The sequence below is a fragment of the Hyaena hyaena genome, unplaced genomic scaffold (genome assembly GCF_003009895.1).
Source record: "Hyaena hyaena isolate Hyena2069 unplaced genomic scaffold, ASM300989v1 scaffold_731, whole genome shotgun sequence".
Classification (NCBI taxonomy): Eukaryota; Metazoa; Chordata; class Mammalia; order Carnivora; family Hyaenidae; genus Hyaena; species Hyaena hyaena.
In genome coordinates this window covers 171,146-194,537 of record NW_024081360.1, presented here as the reverse complement: position 1 = coordinate 194,537, position 23,392 = coordinate 171,146, and the positions used below count along the sequence as shown (strand labels likewise).

At 39.5% G+C, this 23,392-nt stretch overlaps 1 protein-coding gene across 1 annotated transcript in view; it reads right to left on the bottom strand.

The window, feature by feature from the left end:
- The window catches only part of AFF3 (AF4/FMR2 family member 3), a gene marked incomplete at its 5' end in the record, with an annotated part of 440,051 nt that overhangs the window by 257,590 nt on the left and 159,069 nt on the right, over nucleotides 1-23,392 (bottom strand). Inside the window, one exon of the mRNA XM_039218000.1 lies at nucleotides 12,896-12,943. Within this exon, the coding sequence (XP_039073931.1) occupies nucleotides 12,896-12,943 (48 nt within the window). The remainder of the gene's footprint in view (nucleotides 1-12,895; nucleotides 12,944-23,392) is intronic.

Sequence of the window (23,392 nt, the reverse complement as noted above, 5' to 3'; positions counted from 1 at the left end):
CCTCCAAAAGAACTCAGTGTTCATTTCTTGTCTTTTTCCAGAGCCTGGACTTGGGATGGGTGTGGAGGGGCTGGTGAGAGACGTTGGTGAATAAACAAAGAAACAGGAAGTTAAAAAGTCAGAATGATAAACACATATTTTGCAGACTAGAGGATAGGTTTTTATCTCACTGTCTGGAAAGAACCTGTTGCAGCTCATTTTCCGTGCAATACCATCTTCTTCATTTCATGTGGCTGGGTTTTCTTACCTTCCTTGCCTCTTTCTCCCTACTTATTTGCAATGGAATTTTCAAATGGCTTTTGTAGTTGAAGCTGAGTCTCAGAATAGCCAGGGTCTTAATATGTAATTTGGTTTCCAGAGAAGCAGCCTGGGTATGTTTTCAGTGACTGGTCAGTTTTTAGAAGCTGTTACTAACATTTTTAGCTAACTTTAAAGGTTCTATTTTGAAAGCCTATTCTTCACTCCCCCACTCTACCTCCCGATATACACCATTAAACTGAATTCAAAACCATATTTACAATGGACCAAAATTACTGTTAGGTCACAAGTTATTGCCAGGGGAGGGAGGACTAAAATGATTCATAAAGTAAATGTGCAGATATAAATATTTTGATAATGTTAAATTAATTAATAAAGCATCTCAGGGTAATTTTAAAAGAAATATGTACTTTACATACAGAAATAAATCTATACAAGACTATTAAAAAGATATTTATAAGTAGCTGAGGATAGAGTTTTGAATTATCATATTATACATCAATAATAAGCCTGCTGATTTTAAGATTTTTAATTTCAGAAGCCTAATCAATGTTCATAGGTAAGTATTGTTTAAAAATAACATAAAATCTTTAACATTTTTAATCCTGCAGAATCGCAGGTCTCTAATTATTTAGAATTACAACAGAAAAATAAGGCACTTTTTTTAATGAAAAATAAAATGAAAACCTTATACTGAAAAACCTGTAATAAAACACAGTGAACTTCCAATAACTGGTAATAACTTTTGTAACGTCCTAAGAAATTTAGGGAAAGAGAAAGATACACATCTGCACAAACAGGCACATCTTTTCAGTGGGAGGATAGAGAGAGGGAAGAAAATAAAGCCCCTATTGTTAGCATATGACAATTGTTCTCAAACCTAATAACTGGAGAGACAGGAAGAGGTGTATGTTTCCTCATTTATCATCAAAAACTAAGATTGTTTAGGCAAACAGTATTTGGTAGAGGGCTGATCTCTGGAGAGTGGAGGTATGAGAAGTGGTACTGAGCACAGCACTTCTCCTCAACTTCTGAGGTACAAGTGGGCCCAAGAATGGTACTATGTGCAAATGGGACAATATACCACACGCAATACCTAGTTAATGCAGGAGGCTAAAGAATGTCAATGCTGGGTTACCTATTCTGAAATTATGGACTGTGTGGACAGATTTCAAAATCTGAACAAAACAAGATGCCCATAAATATGGGAGCACATTCTAAAAGTTATGCAACATATCTCAGTTCTGAACTCTACATTTATTTTTATTTGCTTATTTATTTTTTAAATTTTAAATAGTTCAAGAGGGAGAGGGGCAGAGACAGACAGAGGGTGGGGGGTGGCCAGAGAGAGAGGGAGAGAGAATCCCAAGCAGGCTTCTCACTCCATGTGCAGCCCAGTGTGTGACACAATCTCATGCCCATGAGATCACAACCTGAGCTAAAATCAAGAGTTGGATGTTTAACCAACTGAGCCAACCATGGCACCCTCGATCTCTACATTTAAAAAATATATTGCATCGCATCCAAGTACCCTAAAAACAAAATAACTGCATACCTACAAATCAAATTTCTCTAAACTTATAAAACAACATATAAATGAAATGGAAAAAAATTAGGTTTCTAAGTTTTTTCAGGTAATGCTGATCTAAATATTTATGAATAAAAGAACTATAGAAAATGTCTTATTTAAAATATATGATTAATATCTAGATAGACGGTCTAATTTTCCAAGGCCCTTATCTCTTTAATCTGCAAATTATCATCTTCTATTTTGGAAATTATTTTCAACTTCTCTATGTGGGTACAACAGTAATTTGTAGCAAATTTGTTATTTTACACCCCTCAATTTGAAAAAATAAAACACTTAGTATGGTTTTCATGATTAAAAATACAATTTTAAAATGTATATCTTGAGTTGATTGCTTTGGGTAGATGTGTTTTAATTGTTCTAAGAACTGCTTTCCACAGAGCATATTAGCAGTGGAAATAGCTTTGACTTCCAGCCCTTGATTCTATGAGCAGCAACATGGTAATTAACCAAATTATCCCTGCAAATTTATTATCTTGATTTCTTCAACTTGTACATTATACTCATTATCTATCAAAATGAAAAACTCAGTCTCATGAAAGATAGTAAGAACATAAGCAGCAGATACAAAGGTCTGAGCTCTCCCGATGTGCATGCCAGCAAAAGCTGCCGGACTCCTTTCCACTTCCAATCCTCAGGAGTTACGAGGTGAATTTTCATCTCTCTTGCATTTGTGATAATTGTAGAATGTGTCCTAATGCTCTCAGGTCACACAACAGTCTTGGCTGTCCTTGGAGAGCTGATGATTTAGGGGGATAGCACCTCAATATTTTTTGTTGCAGGACTGGAAGGACAAGGTGGAGAGCAGGAACAGACATTGAGTAAAAGGTCAAAGTCAGCTATTCATTATTCTACATCCATTTATTCAGTATTTATTAAACATCCATTATGTGACAGTCATTTTGATAGCCTTCAGGGATAGACAGTAACAGCCTAATGTGGGATAAGAAAGAGCATTGTGACTCAAGGTAATAAGTGAAGTGATAAGAATAAAGGATACCTTCCCTGGGGAATACAGAATAGGAGCCTCTAACTCAGACTCTGGGAATCAGGAAGGCTTCCTGGAGAGAGTGACATCTCAAGGTAGGCTTGAAAGATAAGCGGGAAACTGCTAAATTTGGGGTGAGGGGTAGACACAGCATGTTCTGTGAGTACAGAAGAACATGAGGTAAGCCCAGAGGTGAGGGAGAGGTGTTGATATTACTCTAGCAGAAGTGGGTAGAGAGTGTGGGATGTGCAGTGGTGAAAGATAAGGCTGGAATATGATACAGGACTAGGACTTGTGTGGCTCTACAGACCACATCCAGGAATCTGACTCTGTTCTGAATCCAGAGGGGAACCATTAAAATGTTTTTAAAGGAAATGTGCTTTGAGAAAGCTGATTCTTCCTACATGAGGGGAGCTGGCTGGAGGCAGCTGGTAGGCAGGTGACCATGGAGGAGATCTATGGAGCAATCTAAGTTGGAAAGGATGGTAGACTGAACAAGGAGGGTAGTCCAGGGATGGAAAGAAGCGGACCCATTTGAAGCAGATTCCTGAGACAGACAGAAAGACTGGGTATAGAACTGAATGTGGCAAGTGTGGGAAGGAGAATCCAATGGCTTGAGAAGCCAGGTGAATGAGGATAATCCATGCTGGAGGAAAAGCCAACAGAGGTGTTAGATGGCATAGCGTGGAGGTGTCTGTGACATGTATAGGTGGAGCTAGAAAGGTGGGCATGAAACTCAGGAAACAGAGCTGGGCTCGAGATACATACTTGACACCCATCATGGCACAAATGTCACCAGAACCTGGAGAAACTGTAGCCTGTGAGAAGAAAAGAGAGATGGGACAGAAGTCTGAGGAATACTAACACATATGGGATGGGGTAGCTGCAGGAAGAGGAGTCCATGGAGGAGACCAAGAAGAAATGAACCACCAATTGGGAATAAACCCAGGAGGGTGTGGTGAAAGACGCTAAAGCCTGAGCATTTTAAAGTGGAATGTGTAGTCAGCACATTGACTACCCACCCAGAGATTACACTGGAAATGGTCTCTGAGCTTAGTAAGAAGCCAGTCTGGACTGTTGACCATGGCAAAATGGTTTCAGGGGAGTGGATGGGGAAAAACTGGTCAGTGGTGGGTTGATGAGAAAGTGGAGATGAAGGCACATAAGGGACTTTTGCTAGAGGAGTCTACTGAAGAAGGGGAGAGAGCCACAGGAACGCAGATTTGAAGAAACTCTTTTCCAGAGATGGAAAGAATGTGTACGTGTTTACTCTGAGGACAAGACACCAGAATAGATCGAGGCTGGAGGGGACCTGAGAGAGAGGACGCTTGTCAGCTCCTGAGTTGGCTGCAGTAGTAAATGGGACTCCAAAACACAGGCAGAGGGATTAGTCAGAAGTCAGGAAAGAGGGAAGGAGGGGTAGGTGAGATTTAGTTAAGTTTCCAGGTTTGTCAGAAGGTCAGAATGTGAGAGGCCTGGCAAGGCAGAGTCTAGGCCTATTTTGTTCACTGCTGTACCCCCAGTGCCTAGGACAGAGGCTGGCACATTGGCCAGTGAAGCAAGCAGGCCAAGGGGTTCATGCTAATAGCATCTATCTCCTCAGTTTCAGAGAAGGTGAAGCTCCAGCTGAGGCAGGAAGGAGATGCGGTGTCAGAGGTGTGGAGCAAGGGGGATGGCTTGGCTAAGCCAGATCAACATCATTCTTGGGGATGAAAAAGTCTTACTTTCTATGCATAAATCACAGTTGCATATACCACACATAGATGTACAGTATATTTGTGGTATTAGAATTTTGTGGGGCAGCAATTAGGAAGAGTGTCTTGTAAGATTCCTTGGAAGGGGATAATGAAAACAAATTGAGGAACACTGGCTGGGTAAAGGTAGAGAGACTTCAGGGCCCCTAGAGCAGCAATGCCTGTTGAAGATGTCATTGACAGTGAGCTCTAGTGAGAGTAAGTCACTGTTTAAAGGAAACAGCACCAGCCAGCTAATGTGATCCTGCCCTGGAAGTGGGATTCAGCATAAATGAGAGGTCACAACTGGTTGGATGCCTAGAAGGGTCCATGATCCAGCCCCAGAGCTGGGTGCTAGAGAAAAGATTTCACTGCTCCATCCCAGAAGTCCTGGAGGGACCTATACGATGGTGCCTTGCTAATGGAGGGGGTCACCCACACAGGGACTCGCCTCAGAGGAGGGCAATGCTTCACGCATGGCTGTGCCAGTCACGGGCTCAAACTGGCAAGCTTTCTTGGGGAAAGATGGCCATGCCGTTAGGGAATTTGATGGGGCAGAAAAGTAGTAAGAGGTCTTCAGTGACTTGTATTCAAGGACCTGTTTGCAACAACCAGCTGCCGGAGAGAATTTCTAAGTCAGGGGGAGAAGCATAAAATGTAGGGTAGAGGTGAAGAAGGCCACAGGGCTCTTTATGCCATAAATTTTCTGACACAAAGGTTACATGCATGCATATATACATATATCACACTCCAAAATTACTTTTGCAAACAAGGAGAATCTTATTTGTCTGCACATTTTAAGTACTAATATCACTTCAGCTACTTTCGAATGTTTTTGTGCTTTTTAATTTGCACTCCAAAATATTCTTTATTAAATGACTTAACAAAAAATTACATAAATAATTCTCAGTTTCAATCTTTGGTATAGTTTTCAAAGTCCAATGAACATATATGCTTATATTATATGTAAGCATAGAAATAGGAAAGAAAAATAAAATTGTATTCGTTCTGTTAGGTAAATTTAGCAAAGGACATGAAGCATGTTGGACGGCTAGCACTAAATATTAGTTAGCACTTCACTGCTGAACATCAGCACTTAAGAGAACCAAGGATTAAAAATAAGTGTGTCCTTTGGGAATTATACGTTTGAAAGTATTATCAGACATTATAATCTCATGTGTATTGATATTTTCTATAAGTAAAACAAAAACCACATTGCAAAGGTAAACTTCATTCTTGGATAAAGATAAGAATTTGCAAGCTTTGTTCTATGTGATCCAAGGTTAAGCATTTATTTTTCTGGAAATGACGACTCACTGAAATACAGAGAAGCAGAGTACCATGGGAGTGCTGTGAAAACCTGAGCGACATGTATGGGTGATACCATATAGTCCAATGGGCCACATATACTCTGACAGTGGCACTGTCTCTGCTTCCATCCCACTTCCTACACTCCTGTGTTGTTGGGGCACGACTCTGCAAAGCATCTTTCAGAGGAGCACCAGCACTGAAAGGAATGCATCCCTACTTGTTTTCTTCCCCACATTCTCTCTCTTACTCATTCTATATGCATCTGTCCCTTTTGAATGTCTGACAGGTGTTTTAAGACAGCGTAAATCTACTACTTTTTGACTTACACTCAATCTCTTCATGTCTTTGATCTGTGGATGTACCTTGTAAGGCAAGAGCAACAGAACACTTACAAAATCAAGTATTTTTAATCGTCTGGTCCTCTAATGTAATGCTGAGACTCTCCAAATATCTTCCTGAGAAACTGTGAAACTGGGTCTTTGACCTTGCCTGAAGCCCAGCCCTTCATGCATTCTGGCTGGCTGACACACTTGCCTTGTACATCTCCTAGTCTTTACCAGCCTGGGTACAGCAGGAGGCACACAGCACCATTCATTTCCATGACACCCAGTGGCATCTAGGTTTTGTTAACATGTCATTTGTGTATCTTCTCTTTTCTTTCAGTCAGCACCTTCATAGTAAAATATTGACAAACACCCATGAAAAGATATCAACCAAGGTATCAGAACTCACCCTCGACTGTCAGGGCAAAAAGTATATTCTCACATGCCTCTAGCTACATGGGCTGCTAATAGTCCTTTGGTCTTCTATCCCCATGGTTCTGTAAATGCCTTTGTAATTTCTAATGGTATGTATCAGAATGAGACCGAGTTAAATAGAGAAAAGCAAAGCCTTTTTTGCCTAACAGAAGCTTCTGGACCTCTGAGGTTCCTTTGGCCATCACCCCAAAGTCTCTGGGGTCAGAAAAGATTCTGATTTAAAGTGGTCTCTTGCCTCACTTCCATCAGAAACTGAACACCTCTAGAGTCATCACAAAGTCTACAGCGTGTAGCCAAATGGCCCTGAAATGTAGGAGAAGGCCAATGGGTACATCCTCGTAGGCACAAAGATGCCCTTGGCAAGCAGAAATGGAGTAATTTAAGTAGGGTTTGTGGTTTCAGCCAAAAGGACTACCATAATAACAACCCACAAAAATATATCTATGGTTATAAAACAAGATATAAGTTGTGGTATTTCTGTCTCTATACATTCAGATGATCAAATATGAAAAGAAAATTCAAAACAAAACACTACCAACCAATAATTCATCTTGGACAAGACTTGTAGGTTTTGTCTGGTGCATTTCTCTTGGCCTACATCAGGTTTACTTTTGGTTCGATTTTATTTCACTACAACAAGTAAAGGGATGTATTAATGGGGCTCCTGAGAAGCAATACATAGACTGATTTTGCCACTTGTGGGCTTCATTTTGGCAGTAATAAAATCTTTACTGTTTGAAGCAAATGAAATAATTGATAACAGAAAGAGCATGAGCTAACAACAAGAAAAACCCATCTGGTCTGAAGCAAGGGAGATTGGACTGAGGTCCATTTTTGCAATTGACCCAAATAGGTCACTTACAGCAAGCTGTCTGTTTTTTATTTTCTCTATAGAGTGCCTAATATATTTTCATTTGGGTTAAGGAGCAGGTAGACATTTAAGCACAAGATTTGTCTTGGCCCACCAGGAGGGCCTGAACAAGTGACAGGGCCATAATAATGTGCACTTCATATGATACTGCTTTCAACACTCTCTTCACTCACAGAGCTCCCAGAATCAAAACTGAAAATCTTGTCCAGCAGCTCCTTAGTTTCTACGAGTTTCCTTTTGTGCTAGAAGTTGTTCAACTGTAGTGTCAAGAAACTGATTTGGTTCTCCAGAATTCAAACAAGCACCACAGTTACCCTCTTCCTATCAACAGAAATGCAACTCTGTTTTATTCACTATCAAGATAGTATGGGATGTTGGAGTTGATTTAATGACTAAAGATTAAAACCAAGATGATCAGCTCTGATGTTACATGGAAATTGTCTCTAAATTCGTCCTTTGTGCCCAAACCAGAATCTCAGCCACTGGCCTCTTTATTAGGAAGGCTCACCATGCTATGAGTAGTGCTCCTCAACAACTCCATCTAAAGCTGTCTTGCATAAAATTTGTGCATCCTAGATTCTAGCCCTGCACAACCCCATTAAGTTGTAAACGGATTTTATTTGCTGAACAAATGTTAATGCCATTCTACGTTAATGGATAATGCTACAGAAAGCCCCTAAGTATTACAGCATTGGAACCTTTAAGAATGAAATACAGAGTAACTTAAAAAACCGTTTCTTACAAACATATGTCAGCCATGAGGGCTCCTAGCTCATATTACCCATCTTCAGAGAGCTCAGTTATAATTTCTCCCTCGGTTAACTGAATTTTGCAATAATACACAGATTTATTGGGTCCCAGGATTAAAATTCTGAGTAAGAGTAAAAAATAATTACACTTTAGAATATAATATAATATTCAAATGGCTTGAAAACGGTCACCTCAGCAAAAATAAGGGGAGGAGAGGAAGAAGAAGTTTAAAGATAAGGTTGATAACGTTGGCCATAAAACCTCTGTGAGTTCAAGTGCACAAATGCATGATCTGGCACTTCCGAATCATAAACATGTGGAAATGGGAAACCTCCCTTTCATGGCAAAATGCCTGAGTGGTTTCATTATTGAGCCAGGGGGACTTTTTCATTTAAATAAGACGGCTTGGTAGATAAGATAGAGAAGGTGCTGATGCCAGAGGTGCTCGTTAAAGTCTCAGCTCTACCACTTTCTAGTTGTATGACCTTGCGCAAGCCATGTTTAACTTTCTTCTTCTGTAAAATGGGGATGTTAACAGTGCCTGACTCATGGGGCATCTGTGATGGTTAGAGTTAACACACGCAAGAAACTGAGAACAATGTCTCGTCTGTAATAAATGTTCCACAAATGTTAGCTCTTCATCAATTAGTACCTGTTACGTATAGGATTGATTGCAGATGGAAAGGCCCTGAATGGCAACCACAGCCTTTCCTCATAAAAGGTCTCTCACCTCATTGATGCTATAGTCTCAGTTTTCTTGTCTGGATGCTGTCCCCCCTACTCCACAGAAATAGCATGCAATAAAATCACGGAGGAGCTTTTTGTTGTCCAATCCATAGAGTGGTTTTCAATTCTTGTCTCTCTTCTCCGTTCAGAAATCCTGTACACTGTTGAGCTTGAAATTCTCTTTCCCTGGATTCTAGGACTTTCCATGGCCATGATTATCCCCCCAGCTTCCTGAGCCATGCCCTCTCACTTTCATTTGGAGGGGAATCCTACTCTCCCTGCCCCTTAAAAGTTAGAATTTCAGCTTTCATTGCTTCTCAGTCTCTCCTCTCTCCAGGTAAATTAACCTGGAAAATTATCTATGGAAAACCATAGATAACTAACAACATTGGCCTGTGGCTTTAGACCTCTGTTCTGAGCCTCAGATGGATGTATGCTCATCTACATTCTCCATGTTTACTGGATCGTCTCAAAGGTACTTCAAACCCAACATGTCAAAAAATTAATTTATTATTTCATCCCTCCCCCTCACATCAGCATCTCCTTCAATGTTTCTATGCCTGTGAGTGCCCCACCAAGCATCTCTCACCTGGACAGCTACAACAGCCTCTCCTCTTTCTTCGTCCTCTCCTCCTCTCAATCCATTCAGCCAAGCGGTCAGAGTAGAGTTTCTAAACAGCTAATCTGATCGCATCACTCTGGCTCAGCTCCTTCACTGGCTCCCCTATGCTTATCTTGAACATGGCTGAGAAGAAACAGCCCTACCTGGCTTCTCTTGTCTGGCTTTCCCACCTACTCTCTAGCCACTCTGGTCTCACTGCCCTTTCTGGGTCGCTAACTAGACAAACTCTTCCTGTTCCTCTGCTGGCAGCCTCAGCAGTCTTCTACTATGTCAATTATCTATTCAAACTCCAACTATTGGTCCAAATGTTGCTTCCTCACAGAAGGCCTAAAATTAGGGTCATGTGCCCTGAGTATTCATCACAATTAATATTAGACATTTATTTATTTTTTTTTAATTTTTTAACGTTTATTTATTTTTGAGACAGAGAGAGACAGAGTATGAGCAGGGGAGGGGCAGAGAGAGAGGGAGACACAGAATCTGAAACAGGCTCCAGGCTCTGAGCTGTCAGCACAGAGCCCGACGCGGGGCTCGAACCCACAGACTGTGAGATCATGACCTGAGCCGAAGTCGGCCGCTTAACCGACTGAGCCACCCAGGCGCCCCTAGACATTTATTTATAAGATTACAAATAAAACTTAGTATCTATATCTTCCAGCACATTGTTGCTTTCAAGAGGGTCATGTCTTTTTGGCCCACTATTGTTCTCCCAGTACCTCCCACATGGAAAGGGCATGCCAACACTCGTTAAATGAATTATCTCAATTTTTATTATTTTAAGGCATCTTCATGACCTGTTCATTCTCCACAATAAGAGAGAGAGATGGTTATAAGCAATAAGTACCTTGGTGACCTTGAACACATTAGGTTTACCTTGCTGATCATAAGGGGAGAGAAAGTAACAAGGAACACTGGGCTCCACAAGACTATCCATGGCAACCCACTGCTTTTAAGCCAATACATCACGTCCATGATTTAGAGCAAATGGAATCATTTGTGAGCTATCACAATGATATTCTTCCTTCTCCCTTGAAGGATTCCTTTCCTCCTTCACTTACTCACTTATTTATTTATTCATTCAACAAGATCATGAATTCTCAATTCCAGACATCAAGGCCATGGTGTGGGAGGAATATTGACATCTGGCAGATACATAGTAAATACAATAGGCTGTAACAGAGAAGGAGCCCTGAGCTTGTGTTTGGAAGAGAGGACATGCTTAGGACAAGAGGGGAAGACAGCCCTGAAGAATGACTCATGTGAGCAAGGCAGAGGACTGCCAGGAAAGCATTCCAGGCAAAACTGGGAATACTGACGTGATCCTCTAGGATAAGCACCAACTACTACTACTAACACCACAGGCTGACAGGTGAAGACAGAGAAAAGGCCCACCTGGACAACAACAGCACCACTATCGCCTCTGTTTCCTCTGAGTCTATGCTATCTCCCATCCTGGACCACTCCTCATGGGATCTAGGAAGATTGGAACATTACATAGAGCTCAACTGTCTTCTGATGAATTCATCATTTCCACTGCCCTTTACCTTGCACATGCTTACAAATTAATGATGTGGTTGGTCCAGGCTTTCCCTTTCATTCCAAGCCTGATTCCAGGCAGGCACGGCAGTAGCAGCACCAGTGGAGAATGAGGCGCAGTATCAGGAAATAGGAGTGAGATGAGGGGGTATAAGGCTTTCTTAAGCTTTCTTAAGAAAAAGAATAATAATGCTTTAAAACTCTTGATTGCAGCATTCAGCTTATTTTAAGTGAATTTTATATTACCTAAACTATATCCTTCTGGTGTGTAAATTTCTCATGCCTGTATTCAAATTTTAAGCTCTGTTTGGAGTATGGAAAAGAAAGGTCAAATGACAGATTTCTACCATAACCTCAGAAAAAATAAGAAAGGATAAGAAGAAGAAGGGGTCGAATTTTATAAATAGTGAAACCAAAGAAGGACTGGTGTGTTCTGCTATTAGCAGTCTACTGACATAAATACCATAACCGATCAAAGGAAGATGGCTTTAACACTGAATATTTGGATTCTAAACATGAAAGTATGTCAAAAGAGAAATAGGACAAGTATATCAGCACTTTACACTATTTGTTGTTTAATCTGAAACAAAGCTCCAGGTTAGGGATAATACAGATATAAAATACAGTATCTATTTTATTTAACATATATTAAATGCCAGAAATGAAGCTACCCACTTCGACAACTGTTTTCTATATAAATCTCTGCCAGAAAAGCAAAAATCATTATGAACTCAACAGATCAAACTTCAATTAATTATTTTGGTTAACTTGAGAGTTAAAAGGTTTATTTATGAAATAATGCTTTCCAGGAAGGACAAAAACTCTGCCTTTGAAAACAATTTGATGATTAATGCGAATTTTTAAACCAAATAATTATATTACTGTCATTCATTAGCAATTCAAGAAAAAGTGTGTAGGATGCCCAAAAGTTAGAAACACATTAAAATAAAGGGTTTTTTTTCTTTATAGGGAATTGCCATCCCATCTGGTCTAATTTGTCTTGGTGTTCTGCCCAGTGTAATGTCAGCTTTCTGGGAATGTAAATTATTAGGTTACTGCCCTGAAAAAATATGAGTGAGGAAAAAATATGGGTTGAAGATGACATCCTGATTACAAGTTTGAATACTCAGGAAAACACTAATATGGCAGGAGAGCCCAACTTAAGTGAATCTGGGTGTGAAATTGATTCACGGAGGGTGTCTACTAGAGATGGTGATGATGATGAAAAGGATAGCCTCACAGAGAGTAACCGGCAAAAACAATAAGATGCAAAACAACATGGAAATAAGTTTTCAGGCACTGAGTATTACCTCTTTGTCAGAGTGCTTCTGATTCTAATTAAGTTTAGGAGAAAACTAACAAGGCAACCCTTGCCTGACTGGGAAGTATAGGCTATTAAAGTATGCTTTTAAATAGTCGGGTGACAAATGGGGGCATCCAAATGTAAGCACAACCGTATTTTTCATCTCAACTCTGTTCTTCTGTCTCCCAGCTGATTACTTTAATATAGTGTCACCTCAGCCTGTACAAAGGCACTGGGTTGATGTGTAGCTCCAAGATTTTGAAAAGAAGAATTGCTTTTGTAAAGCAGCATTTGGGCAACTTATAGGATTGCCTTCAAAAAAGGTAAATGTCAAACAAGAAGCAAACAATAGCCTCCCTGGACAACGTAGCCACACGCTGCCTTCTATTTGGATTCTAGTCCAACCAATCGGTAAAATTTGTAAAAAAAAAAAAAAAAAAAAAGTCCTTACCCGAATTATTTCTTCAACACAGCTGTTTGTGTCTCCAGATCTGCTCTCCTGAAAGCAAAGGAAAAAAAAAAAATGAATTAGGTCTGAGAGCACAGATTTATGGTTACAAAGAAAAGATGACACATAAGCTTCTAAACTTGATCTTGGACTGGGGATGCCTGAAGTAGGGCTTACTGATGAACTCCTTTCCTTAATGGGCAGTGCGAATCACAGGCTATGACTGCTCCCCTCCCCTCTGAGGCACAGCGGACAGCCAGCCAGGAGCGCTGCATACACCTGAGTTTCAGCTTGGAGCCCTGCTTGGCTCAGTCATGGCCATACTTGGCAGGGCAGGCTCTTAGGGGGATAGCAGCCAATGGGCAGGTGTGAGCTCTTCACCTTGGGCTCTATCCATGTGTGGAAATGTGGCCTCCACTGCAAAAGTGGAACCAGTTCACCCACCAAATATGTGTAATGGCTTTGCCGAGTATAGTGGCTTGCTAAGGCTTAAGTAAAAGTCCATCCCCACTTTTTACGTAAAAGTCTGGTAGTTCCACCATCCTCAAAGCCCAGATTTACTGGTTTGATGAGCAGAAAACTGAAAGACCAAAAGGAGAAACATCCTCTCAACATTCGCACAGCATGCTGGGTGTCATACTCCACAGCCACTTGTTCTGTGACCCACGCTGCCCTGTGCTGGGGAGATGTTAAGGACTCTGAGGAATGGTGGCTTCAGGTCAGAGTCGACACTGGGGAGCATTTTAAGATCCAGAGATGACGTGTGGTTACTGATGGTTCCATAGCTCAGAGCTCAGGAAGTGGTATGGTGGGGACATGAAAGCAGCATCTGCTGGTAGAAGTGTCCACTGTGGTCTGAGGGAGATACTTCCCCTGGCCTTTTAATTCAATGAGGCTGGCCACAGCTCAGTCTGACATTCTAGAACAAGGCTGTCTTCACAGTCTTCTCCAAGCCTGCTTTCCTGTCCTCTTCACAATTCTCTCTCCACCAGGGAAGCAAATGTGCCCTTTTCTGGGTTTCCTGGTTAATTCCAAGTCAGCCAGCAGATCACAGGTCAATCAGGATTTCCTCAGAGCAGCCGTAGCTAAGCCTGCAGTACTCATCTTCAGCCACATTTACTTCTTCAGAGCACTCACCACACTCAATAACTAGCTCCTTTATAATATCTCTTTCCTACAGAACATACACTTCACAAATTCAGGGGCTCTGTGTCTTTCAGCTGTGCTTCACGCAGTCCTGAGTATGTGTGGTAAACTTTAGCTAGTGGACACCGTATGAAGAAATGCATAAACCTACTTCGTGTAGTCTTAGAAATGTGAGGAGTACCATAACTGGCTGCAGGACTTTGGAATATTGCAAAGGCTCTGCCAAAGAGCACACCTTTGCATCCTCCCCATCCCTGTGTGAGCCACCCCATCCCCTCTACCTGGTGGAAGAGCATTCTGTTTGAAATATTCCACCCTTCGTGCTGGGTAAGGGGGCAGAGTGAATGAAGATATGTGAAGCTTGAAAAGGTTCCACCCAAGATTGAATTTGTCCAAGTCCCTTAATGGAGGCCCAAAAGTTTAAGAGACTTACCCCTTGCCACATAACAGCAGTGCCTGGACCAGAACATAGGACTCCTGACCCTCAGTCAGGTACCTGCTCACTTCCAGAAGCTTTCCCCAATCCCAAAGCTGTGTTTGAAATATATCTAATCTGTTAGCAAACCTGAGCTTATTTGTCAAAGTACTTCATTACCAGGGTTTTTACACGGTTATATAAGTTTAGAAACTTCGTGTGTGGGGGGGGGGGGTAAAATATGCAAAACATAAAATTTTCCATTTTAACCATTTTAAAGTGTCTAATTTATTGGCATTAAATACAGTTACAATGCCACCACTATCTAGTTCTAGAAGTTTCTCATAACCCTGAATGGAGTCCCCATGCCCCTTGAACAGGAATTCGAATTCCCCATTCTTCTCTCTCCCCAGCCTCTGATAACCACTACTTTCTGTCTTGATGGATCTTTCTATTCTGTATATTTCATGTAAATGGAATAATAAAATACATAGTCTTTTATGTCTGGCTGGTTTCACTTAGGATAATGCTTTCAAGGTTCCTCCATTTTTATTTATTTATTTATTTATTTATTTATTTATTTATTTATTTATTTATTTGGGTTAGGAGGGGCAGAGAGAGAAGGAGAGAAAATCACAAGGAGGTTCCATGCTGTCAGGGTGAAGCTCGCTGTGGGGCTCAGTCCCACGAACCATGAGATCATGACTTGAGCCAAAATCCAGAGTCAGATGCACATCCGACTGAGCCACCCAAGCACCCTGGTTCCTCCATATTATAGCATGTATCACACTCCATTCTTTTTTATGGCTGAATAATATTCTACTGTATGGATATACCACATTTTGTTTATCTATTCATTAACTGATGGGCATTTTGATATTTCCACTTTGATTATTGTGGTATCACTTCTACAAACATCCATGTACAAATTTCTGTTTGAATGTCTGCTTTCCATTTTGGGGGGTATATAATTAGGAGTTGAATTAGGGGGTCATATGGCAATTCTATGCTTAGCTTGTTGAGGAACTGCCAAACTGTTTTCCACACTAGCTGTACTATTTTATATTCCCACCAGCAATATATGAAGGTTCTAATTTCTCCACATCCTCACAAATACTTGTTTATTTTTGTTTTGCACTGTTTTGTTTTTGATAGTACCCATCCTACTGGGTATAAAATGATATCTCATTACAGGTTTGATACGCATTTTCCTAATCACTATTGGTGTTGAGCATCTTTACCTGTGCATGTTGGTCATTTGCATATCTCCTTTGGGGAAAATGTCCTTTGCCTACTTTTTAACTGTTTGTTGTTTGTTTTGTTTTTTTATCTATTGTTTATTGTAAGAGTTATTTATATATTCTGGATTCTTGACCCTTATCAGATATATGATTTGCACATATTTTCTTGCATTCCATGGGGTATATATTCACTCTCTAGTTAGTTCAAGGATGTACATAATTTTTAGTTTTGATGAAGCCCATTTTATCTATTTTTCCTTTGTTCCTTTGCTTTTGGTGTCATATCTAAGAAATCATTGCTAAATCCAAGGTTCTGAAAGATGTACTCATGTTCTCTTTTAAGAGTTTTACAATTTTAGTTTTCATATTTAGGTCTTTAATCCAATTGTTTGAGAACTTTTAGGTGATATTTATTTCCTTATGGATTATTTGTTAAGTTCTAGTTAAAATAGGAACATTCTCTTTGTATAAATTACTTTATGCTGGTTCATCACTAAAGGATTAATAACAAAATGCATAAGGCACAGCCACTGTTGCTCACAGTGCATGAACACAACATACATGTCTAAATCAAGAAAAATAGTCTTAAATAGTATGACAGGATTAGGAGACCCAAATGCATTTAATAATATTTCATTATCCTTTCCTACACCCATCCCTCCTGTTTTCCCAAAAGTTTCAGTTTGGTGACACACATCTAATAACTTCCTCCTCTCATCCCCAGTGCCTTATCCTACCTAGGACTGCTCTGGAAACCTCACCATTCTAACACTCCAATCAAACTGGATCAAGTTGCTCTTCTTAGAACCTGCCCCAAACCTACTTCCTTTCCAGGGCAGCCTGAGGGAGTCCACAGAGGCTGCACGGTAAAGTCTCAGTCCAGCCAGGGCTCAGCGATGTTTAGAATAAGCTCCTTTGGAGTTCAGTAGTGGGTGTAAGTGGTCTCAATTGGAAAACCTGTCTTCAAATTTACAACCGTTTTTCTTACCCTACTTTTAAGTCCCAATTCTTTCCTACTCCATAACATACTGGCAGAGTAAATGCTAAGTTCCCATGTACTTTCTTTTTTTTTTCTTTTTTCTTTTTATTTAAACTTTTATTTATTTAAGTAATCTCTACACCCAGCATGGGGCTCAAACTGACAATCCCAAGATCAAAAGTCTTCTGTTCTACCCATATACTTTTTATTTTCCACCTTAAAATGGTTAATCAAGAAAAACTTGATGTCATGTTCACCTGGTAGACTCACCCAGATACACAAAATACTAAAAAGATTCTTCAAAATAAACTTTGGGTTGATTCCTTAAAGCTACAGTTCCTCTGAATACCACACTTTAATTTCATTTGAAGTGATTTATATAAATGACAGGGTGTACTTAATGGATATTTCTCCCTGTAATCCCATAAATTTCCACTATCCTATTCTAAAAAGGGAATTCACGGAGAGAGACATATAGTATAGATGCTTGTAGATGGTGTATGTAAGATTATTACACTGGATCATCTCACTGACTGCTCCAACCATGAATTTTGATGGTCTGGACAGACATCAGGTCATTCCTTACTGGGAAAGACCCTTATTAAAGCTGAGAAACTATCAGGACTGAAGCCAGGACAAATGACTTCAAGTAGCAGTGTCAGGAAGCCCTGGGCTTAAATTACAGTATGGAGAGTCCTTGCCAGAGGAAAATTTTGGTCCTCCTCTGGAACATTTCTTACACCTGGAGACACCTAGGGACCTAAGAAGGGTACCATGTTGAATCTGAATCTCTAGGACCCCATCTTGGTTAGAGTGGGTCTGTGAGGCACAGTACCGTAGAAAGTTTGAATTGGGAGGAAACTTAGAGCTCATTTGAGGCCAACTCAGTGATTTTAACAGATGGAGAAACTGTGGCCCAGAGAAGTGAAAGACTTTGCCCAAAATCATTCTGGCAGGAAGGGGCAGTCAAGCTGGAATCCACACCCATTTCTTCAATACCAGTTCAGTGCATTTTCTACTATGTCATCCTGTCTCTGTAAGATCAGCCTTTAAAACTGGTATAATTTGAGGTCACTGTTATGCTTGAAATACAGAAATTAAAGAATCTATAGAGTATGTGGGTAAATTCCCATGTTGCACATTATCCAATACTTAGTCACCTTGTGTCTTACTAACTTCTAACATCATATGCATAGACCAAAGGAGGAAGAGACAGGAAAGAAAGTGGACAGAAAGGGTTAAAACCACAATCCCTTCTATGGCATTAACAGATTGGAGATAAGCATTTGTGTCCCCTGAAATTGAAGGACAGAATTCCACCTCTTCTTTTCCAATTACACAAAAGAAGGTAGGAAGGCAGGATTGGGGTTGGTAGGGGGTGAAGGTTTGGGGGAGACTGGAGGGCCTTTCACCTTCTTGACGTCTTTCTCAAATCTGGTTTCAGCTGATTGTGTACTTTGATTATATTTATGTTTTAAAAACTTTCACTGTTTATGAACCAGATTAAAACATGCATGTAATTTACATCTCTAAATTTGTGTTTATATTTTTCACAATAAAGTTATTGCTTTCCCTGGAAAGGTACCCACTGAGAAGGAGGACTGCACAATGCACATTTTAATTACTCTCTCTCTATTTTTTTTAAGGGTTTGTAGCTGTTGTTTCATGCTGAGTTGCTGAGCCGTTGCTCCGTATTTACTGCGACTTTGATGAACCCACCCCATTTCCTATCATTATGTTTTGAAATCTGTCATAACAGTCTCACCTCATTGAACCTCCAACTAAACTTCAATTAAAAGCTAGCAACCCTAGCTGATTCTGCTGCTCTACAGCCTTGTCTATCATGTTCCTTTTTCACAGAACTGCTTTTCCCAAATCCTACCACTTAAAAATACACACCACACACTCTGCCAGGGAAATGTAAGGAGCTAAGCTGTGGGAAAGTAGAGCTGGAGAAATAGCCAGGAGCATCCTATCAGTGAGAGCAGAAGTCCCTAATTACCATGCCAAGCACAGAGCCCTGGAAGAAGCAAGCAAGGCTTAAGGAGAAAAGGCTCGATCAAATCAGTGGGAAATGGCATTTCACTGCATAGATGAAGCTGTGCACGTCCTATTTTCAAAAATAGTTTAACTCTTCATCGGACACATTTAAGAGAGAACATTCATTTTAAAATTAAGCTGCTTTAAAGTCACGATGCCTTTGCTTGTCTTCAAGCACTCGAAAGGCCCTCAAGTGTTTAGAAACTGTTTCTCACATGCACACTCTTCAACACTTCTATGGAAGTATTTTTAAATAAGTCTTACTATTCTTGATTTACAGAAAAACTGAGTTACAGAGAAATTAGGTGTGTGGCATCAATGCCACCAGAGCAGTGGCAAGGATGTAAGCTCAAATTCAGGGATCATCGTAATTCTATGTGAAGTTCATCCACCGGCTGTACACCCAGCTTCACCTGAGGCCAGTGTCACCTGCAGACAAGGAGGCAGCCAGCCAGTTCTCTCTTGGATTCAGCCTGTCTTACACCCAACCTAACTCCTCCCCTTTTGAAGGCTACACTCTGCTCCCACCCACACTAAAAACCTGCTTCATCCCTCTTCAGGCCCCTCTTATCTCCTGAATCTGCTCTTTTGCTCTGCTGCTCACATCCACCCCTTCCTCTCTGATTCTACTGTTACACCATCACCGAGACATTTATGCACTGAAAGGAAATATAAGCAAAAAAAAAAAAAAAGAGAGAGAGAGAAACAATAAAGATGTACAAAGGCATATATAAAAGTGCAAACAAAATGAGGACAGAAGGTGGCAATATTAATATCAACTAAAAGATGGTTCATAGCAAAAAAATAAAAAACAAAAAACCTCCCCCAAAATAAAAAACATTAACAGAATGAGGAAAAATATAGTCCAGGCAAGTAATACAGCATCGAAGTGAGGTATGCTAACAAAAATGCAGAGAATAGAATTATTATGGTTGGAAGTGTTTAATCGACCCTTATCGTTCCTAATAGACAAAGGATGCTGCACCCTCTTCCAAAAGAAACTATATAGGGGGAGAGAGAATTTGAGAAACTAACTAAAATGAATAAGTCTGAATTGTTAGATGTTATGATCTTAGATGGGAATCCCAGTTTTCAAGCACATATGCGACAGCTACCAAAGTGGCAGTTGCTGCAGTAGTCATATATTGAGCTACAATAGGGTGCAAAACAAATTCCAAAAAAGTAGTTGTTTTATAGCCCAGACTCCTGAACCACAAGTTATCAAAACCATGGAGCTATAAATTAAGCACCATACAGACATAAAAATCTTCTAGAATTCTTGGAATAAAACAAATATCACACACTTATAAATAAAATACTGCAAAACAAAATTATGGAATGCCCCAAAATATTCTTAGAGAAAAGCTCACACACTAAAAACTTATACTATGTTTTAAAAGAAAATTTAGGTGCTAGGCAATCAATTAAAAATTTTAAATGAAGAGAAATACAAAACGGAGAAAATAACACATAGGAAAATAACACATATTTATAACATGAAAAATCAGTAGAGTTTACAAAGTCAAAATATAATTTATTAAAACAAAACAAATCACCCCAAAAATAATAGGACGTCACTTAAAAATCTGTTCAGTAAAAAGAAAGTCCAAATATAATTTGATATAAGAAGAGGATAAAATATATGGAAGGGATTGTAAGAGGATATTGATATTAAAAAAGGATACAATACTAAAAGTGAAAGTTTTTGATGAAACTGGCAACTTTCTGGGTTGGGGGGAAGGATTTAAGAAATAAAAGAGATTGGACTTATAACCGTGAGAGTGCAGATTAAATGAAATTTAAAATTATCTTCAAATATGGCTTCAAGTAAGAGAGTTTCAAAGTGAAGCATGTCAAACTTTCAAGGGAAACTAATTCCATATATTTTCTTTTCCAGAGTAGACAGAAATGGGAAGCTATGAGTGGTTTTATTAAATTAGTATAAAAACCTAACATAAGAGAATAGTCAATATCCCTTATGAAGATAAATATAGAATCCTCAAAGGATTATTAGTAAGTATAATTCAATAAAATATGACAATAATTAGTGGGATTCTGGGGAATGCAAAATGGTCTAATATTTGGTATTAGAGCCACTTTAAAGTACTATATCACTAATAAAAATATGTAAAACTGGGATCATCTCCACCTATAGATGTTTGATTATATACTTAGAAAAATCCAAAAGATTTTACCGTGAATCTTATTAAAAGGGGAGGTTAAAAAGTGTTAGATGCAGGGGTGCCAGGGTGGCTCAGTCAGTTAAACAGCCAACTCTTGATTTTAGCTCAGGTCATGATCTCAAATCAGTGAGATTCAGCCCCAAGTTGAGCTCTGTGCTCACAGCACAGAGCCTGCTTGGGGTTCTCTCTCTCCCTCTCTCTCCCTCTCTCTCTCTCTCTCTGATCCCCGCCCCCCGACGTGTGTGCACGCACATTCTCTCTCTCTCAAAACAAACAAACAAACAAACAAAAAATAGTACTGGATATAAACTAAAGACCTCAATAGCTCTTCTGTGTAGCAGTAATAAACAATTTTAAAATGTGGAAAAAATTCCCACCTACAATACCAAGTAAAATAAATGAGGAAGAACCTTCATAAGAAACGTTTAAGACCCATAAGAAAACCTTCAGAATTCTACTAAAATTTACCAAAAAATACCTGAAAGGGACCAAGCTAGACTTCTCAAGTCTAATATATAATACAAAGCCAAATAAATATATCAAGAGAAACAAACCACAAACTGCATTAAACTTAAAAAAACTTTGAGATGAAAGTCACATAATATAAAATCAACCACATTAGGGGTGCCTGGGTGGCTTAGTCGGTTAAGCGTCCGACTTTCGCTTGGGTCATGATCTCGCGGTTCGTGGGTTCGAGCCCCGCGTCGGGCTCTGTGCTGACTGCCAGCTCAGAGCCTGGAGCCTGTTTCAGTCTGTGGCTCCCTCTCTCTCTGACCCTCCCCTGCTCACGCTGTCTCTCTCTCTCTCTCTCCTACAAATAAATAAAAAACATTTATAAAAAAAAAAAAAATCAACCACATTAAAGTATACAACTTGATGGCATTTAGTATATACATTTAGTATACAATATTGTAAAACATAATCATCTCTAATTCCAAAACATTTCTCTCGGTACAAAGTAAAATGCTGTACTCACTAAACAGTTCCTCCCCATCCCCCTTCACATTATTTTTTTATTTAGTTTCATTTTTTAAAGTTTATTTTTTTTTTTTGAGAGAGAGAGAGGAAGGGGAGGGACAAAGAGAGTGGGAAAGAGAGAACCTCAAGCAGGGTCTGCACTGTCAGTGCAGAGCCCTACACAAGGCCAGATCTCACGAACTGTGTATCATGACCTAAGCCGAAATCAAGAGTAGGATGTTTAACGAACTAAGCCACCCAGGTGGCCTTATATTAGCTTTTTAAATATGATTATATTATGTTAACAAATACTTTACTGAACTGAAAAGAAAAGAATGAGGAAACAATTGATAAATATCATTTACTTATGTGAGTAGATTTTACAGTGGATATGGATCTGTCATTTATGTGTTTATGACCAGTTCCTAGCAGAGTATTTTGTACAACATAGTAGGCTCTTGATGATGTTTGTTGAATGAATGAATAAATAAAAGGCCAATATATTTTTAAAATGAGACTCTTAAGAATTAAAGTCTTGTACTTTATAAGTAATAAGGCTGGCCATCTATATTAGAAAGGGATGTCTTTGCTTCACCTGCCTCACCTCTTCCAAATAAATCGCCAGAGTTATCTTAAAGACAAATTCTTGGAACATCAACATGTATTTACTTCATTAAAATTAAGCTTATACACATTACTGCAAAAACCATTAGCAAGTTATGTGACTTCCTTAATCGCCATACTAGTAACTATATTAGTCTCCTATCAACAGGTAATATTATTAAAGAGTTGATAATCGATTTTCTATCAGATTCTTAGACATAGGACAGGGTCTTTCAATTATGTTATTATTTTTATAATGAAAATTAGTGACCTCAATCAAAGCTTGTAGTTAAACATGCATTTGGTTTTCAGAAAGTTAAGTGGTCTGTCAGTGCACTGACCTTGTCAAATATCTATTGATGGCACAAAGAGATCAGAACCAGAGACAGTGGTTTTACATCTTGATCAGTGATTGATATTGAGTGCTTTTCCACAGGGTCATGTCTCAATAAAGTGCCTGAATAGTGTATAGTGAAGCTGTTTTCCACTCTCCTGTCAAAGCTGGGTAAAGAAACCACATAACAGTAATAGTGAACACATGCTTTCCACTTATAATCTGACACTGACAAGCACACTTCAAGACCTCTGTGTTCTTTTATCTAAAACTGTGCAGTCATTACTTTGTGCGAGTGGAAGACCACACAAGCAAGTGACAGTGCTGACGTCATTAACCCTCACAGGAGAGGCAGACTTCAGTGAGATTTCAGAAATGTGCCATTTCCCTTTAAACATTTTTCTGAATTTTGTCCTGTACCCCATCTATATAATGAAACAAACCGTGTGTTTTCTGTAGGTAGCAGAACTTTCTGAAAGTGCATCCCTATAAGATATCTTTCTTCCTTTAAAACAATGTTTATTTAATTTTGAGAGAGACAGAGCACGAGTGAGGAAGGGGAAGGGAGAGAAAAGGAGACACAGAATCTGAAGCAGGCTCCA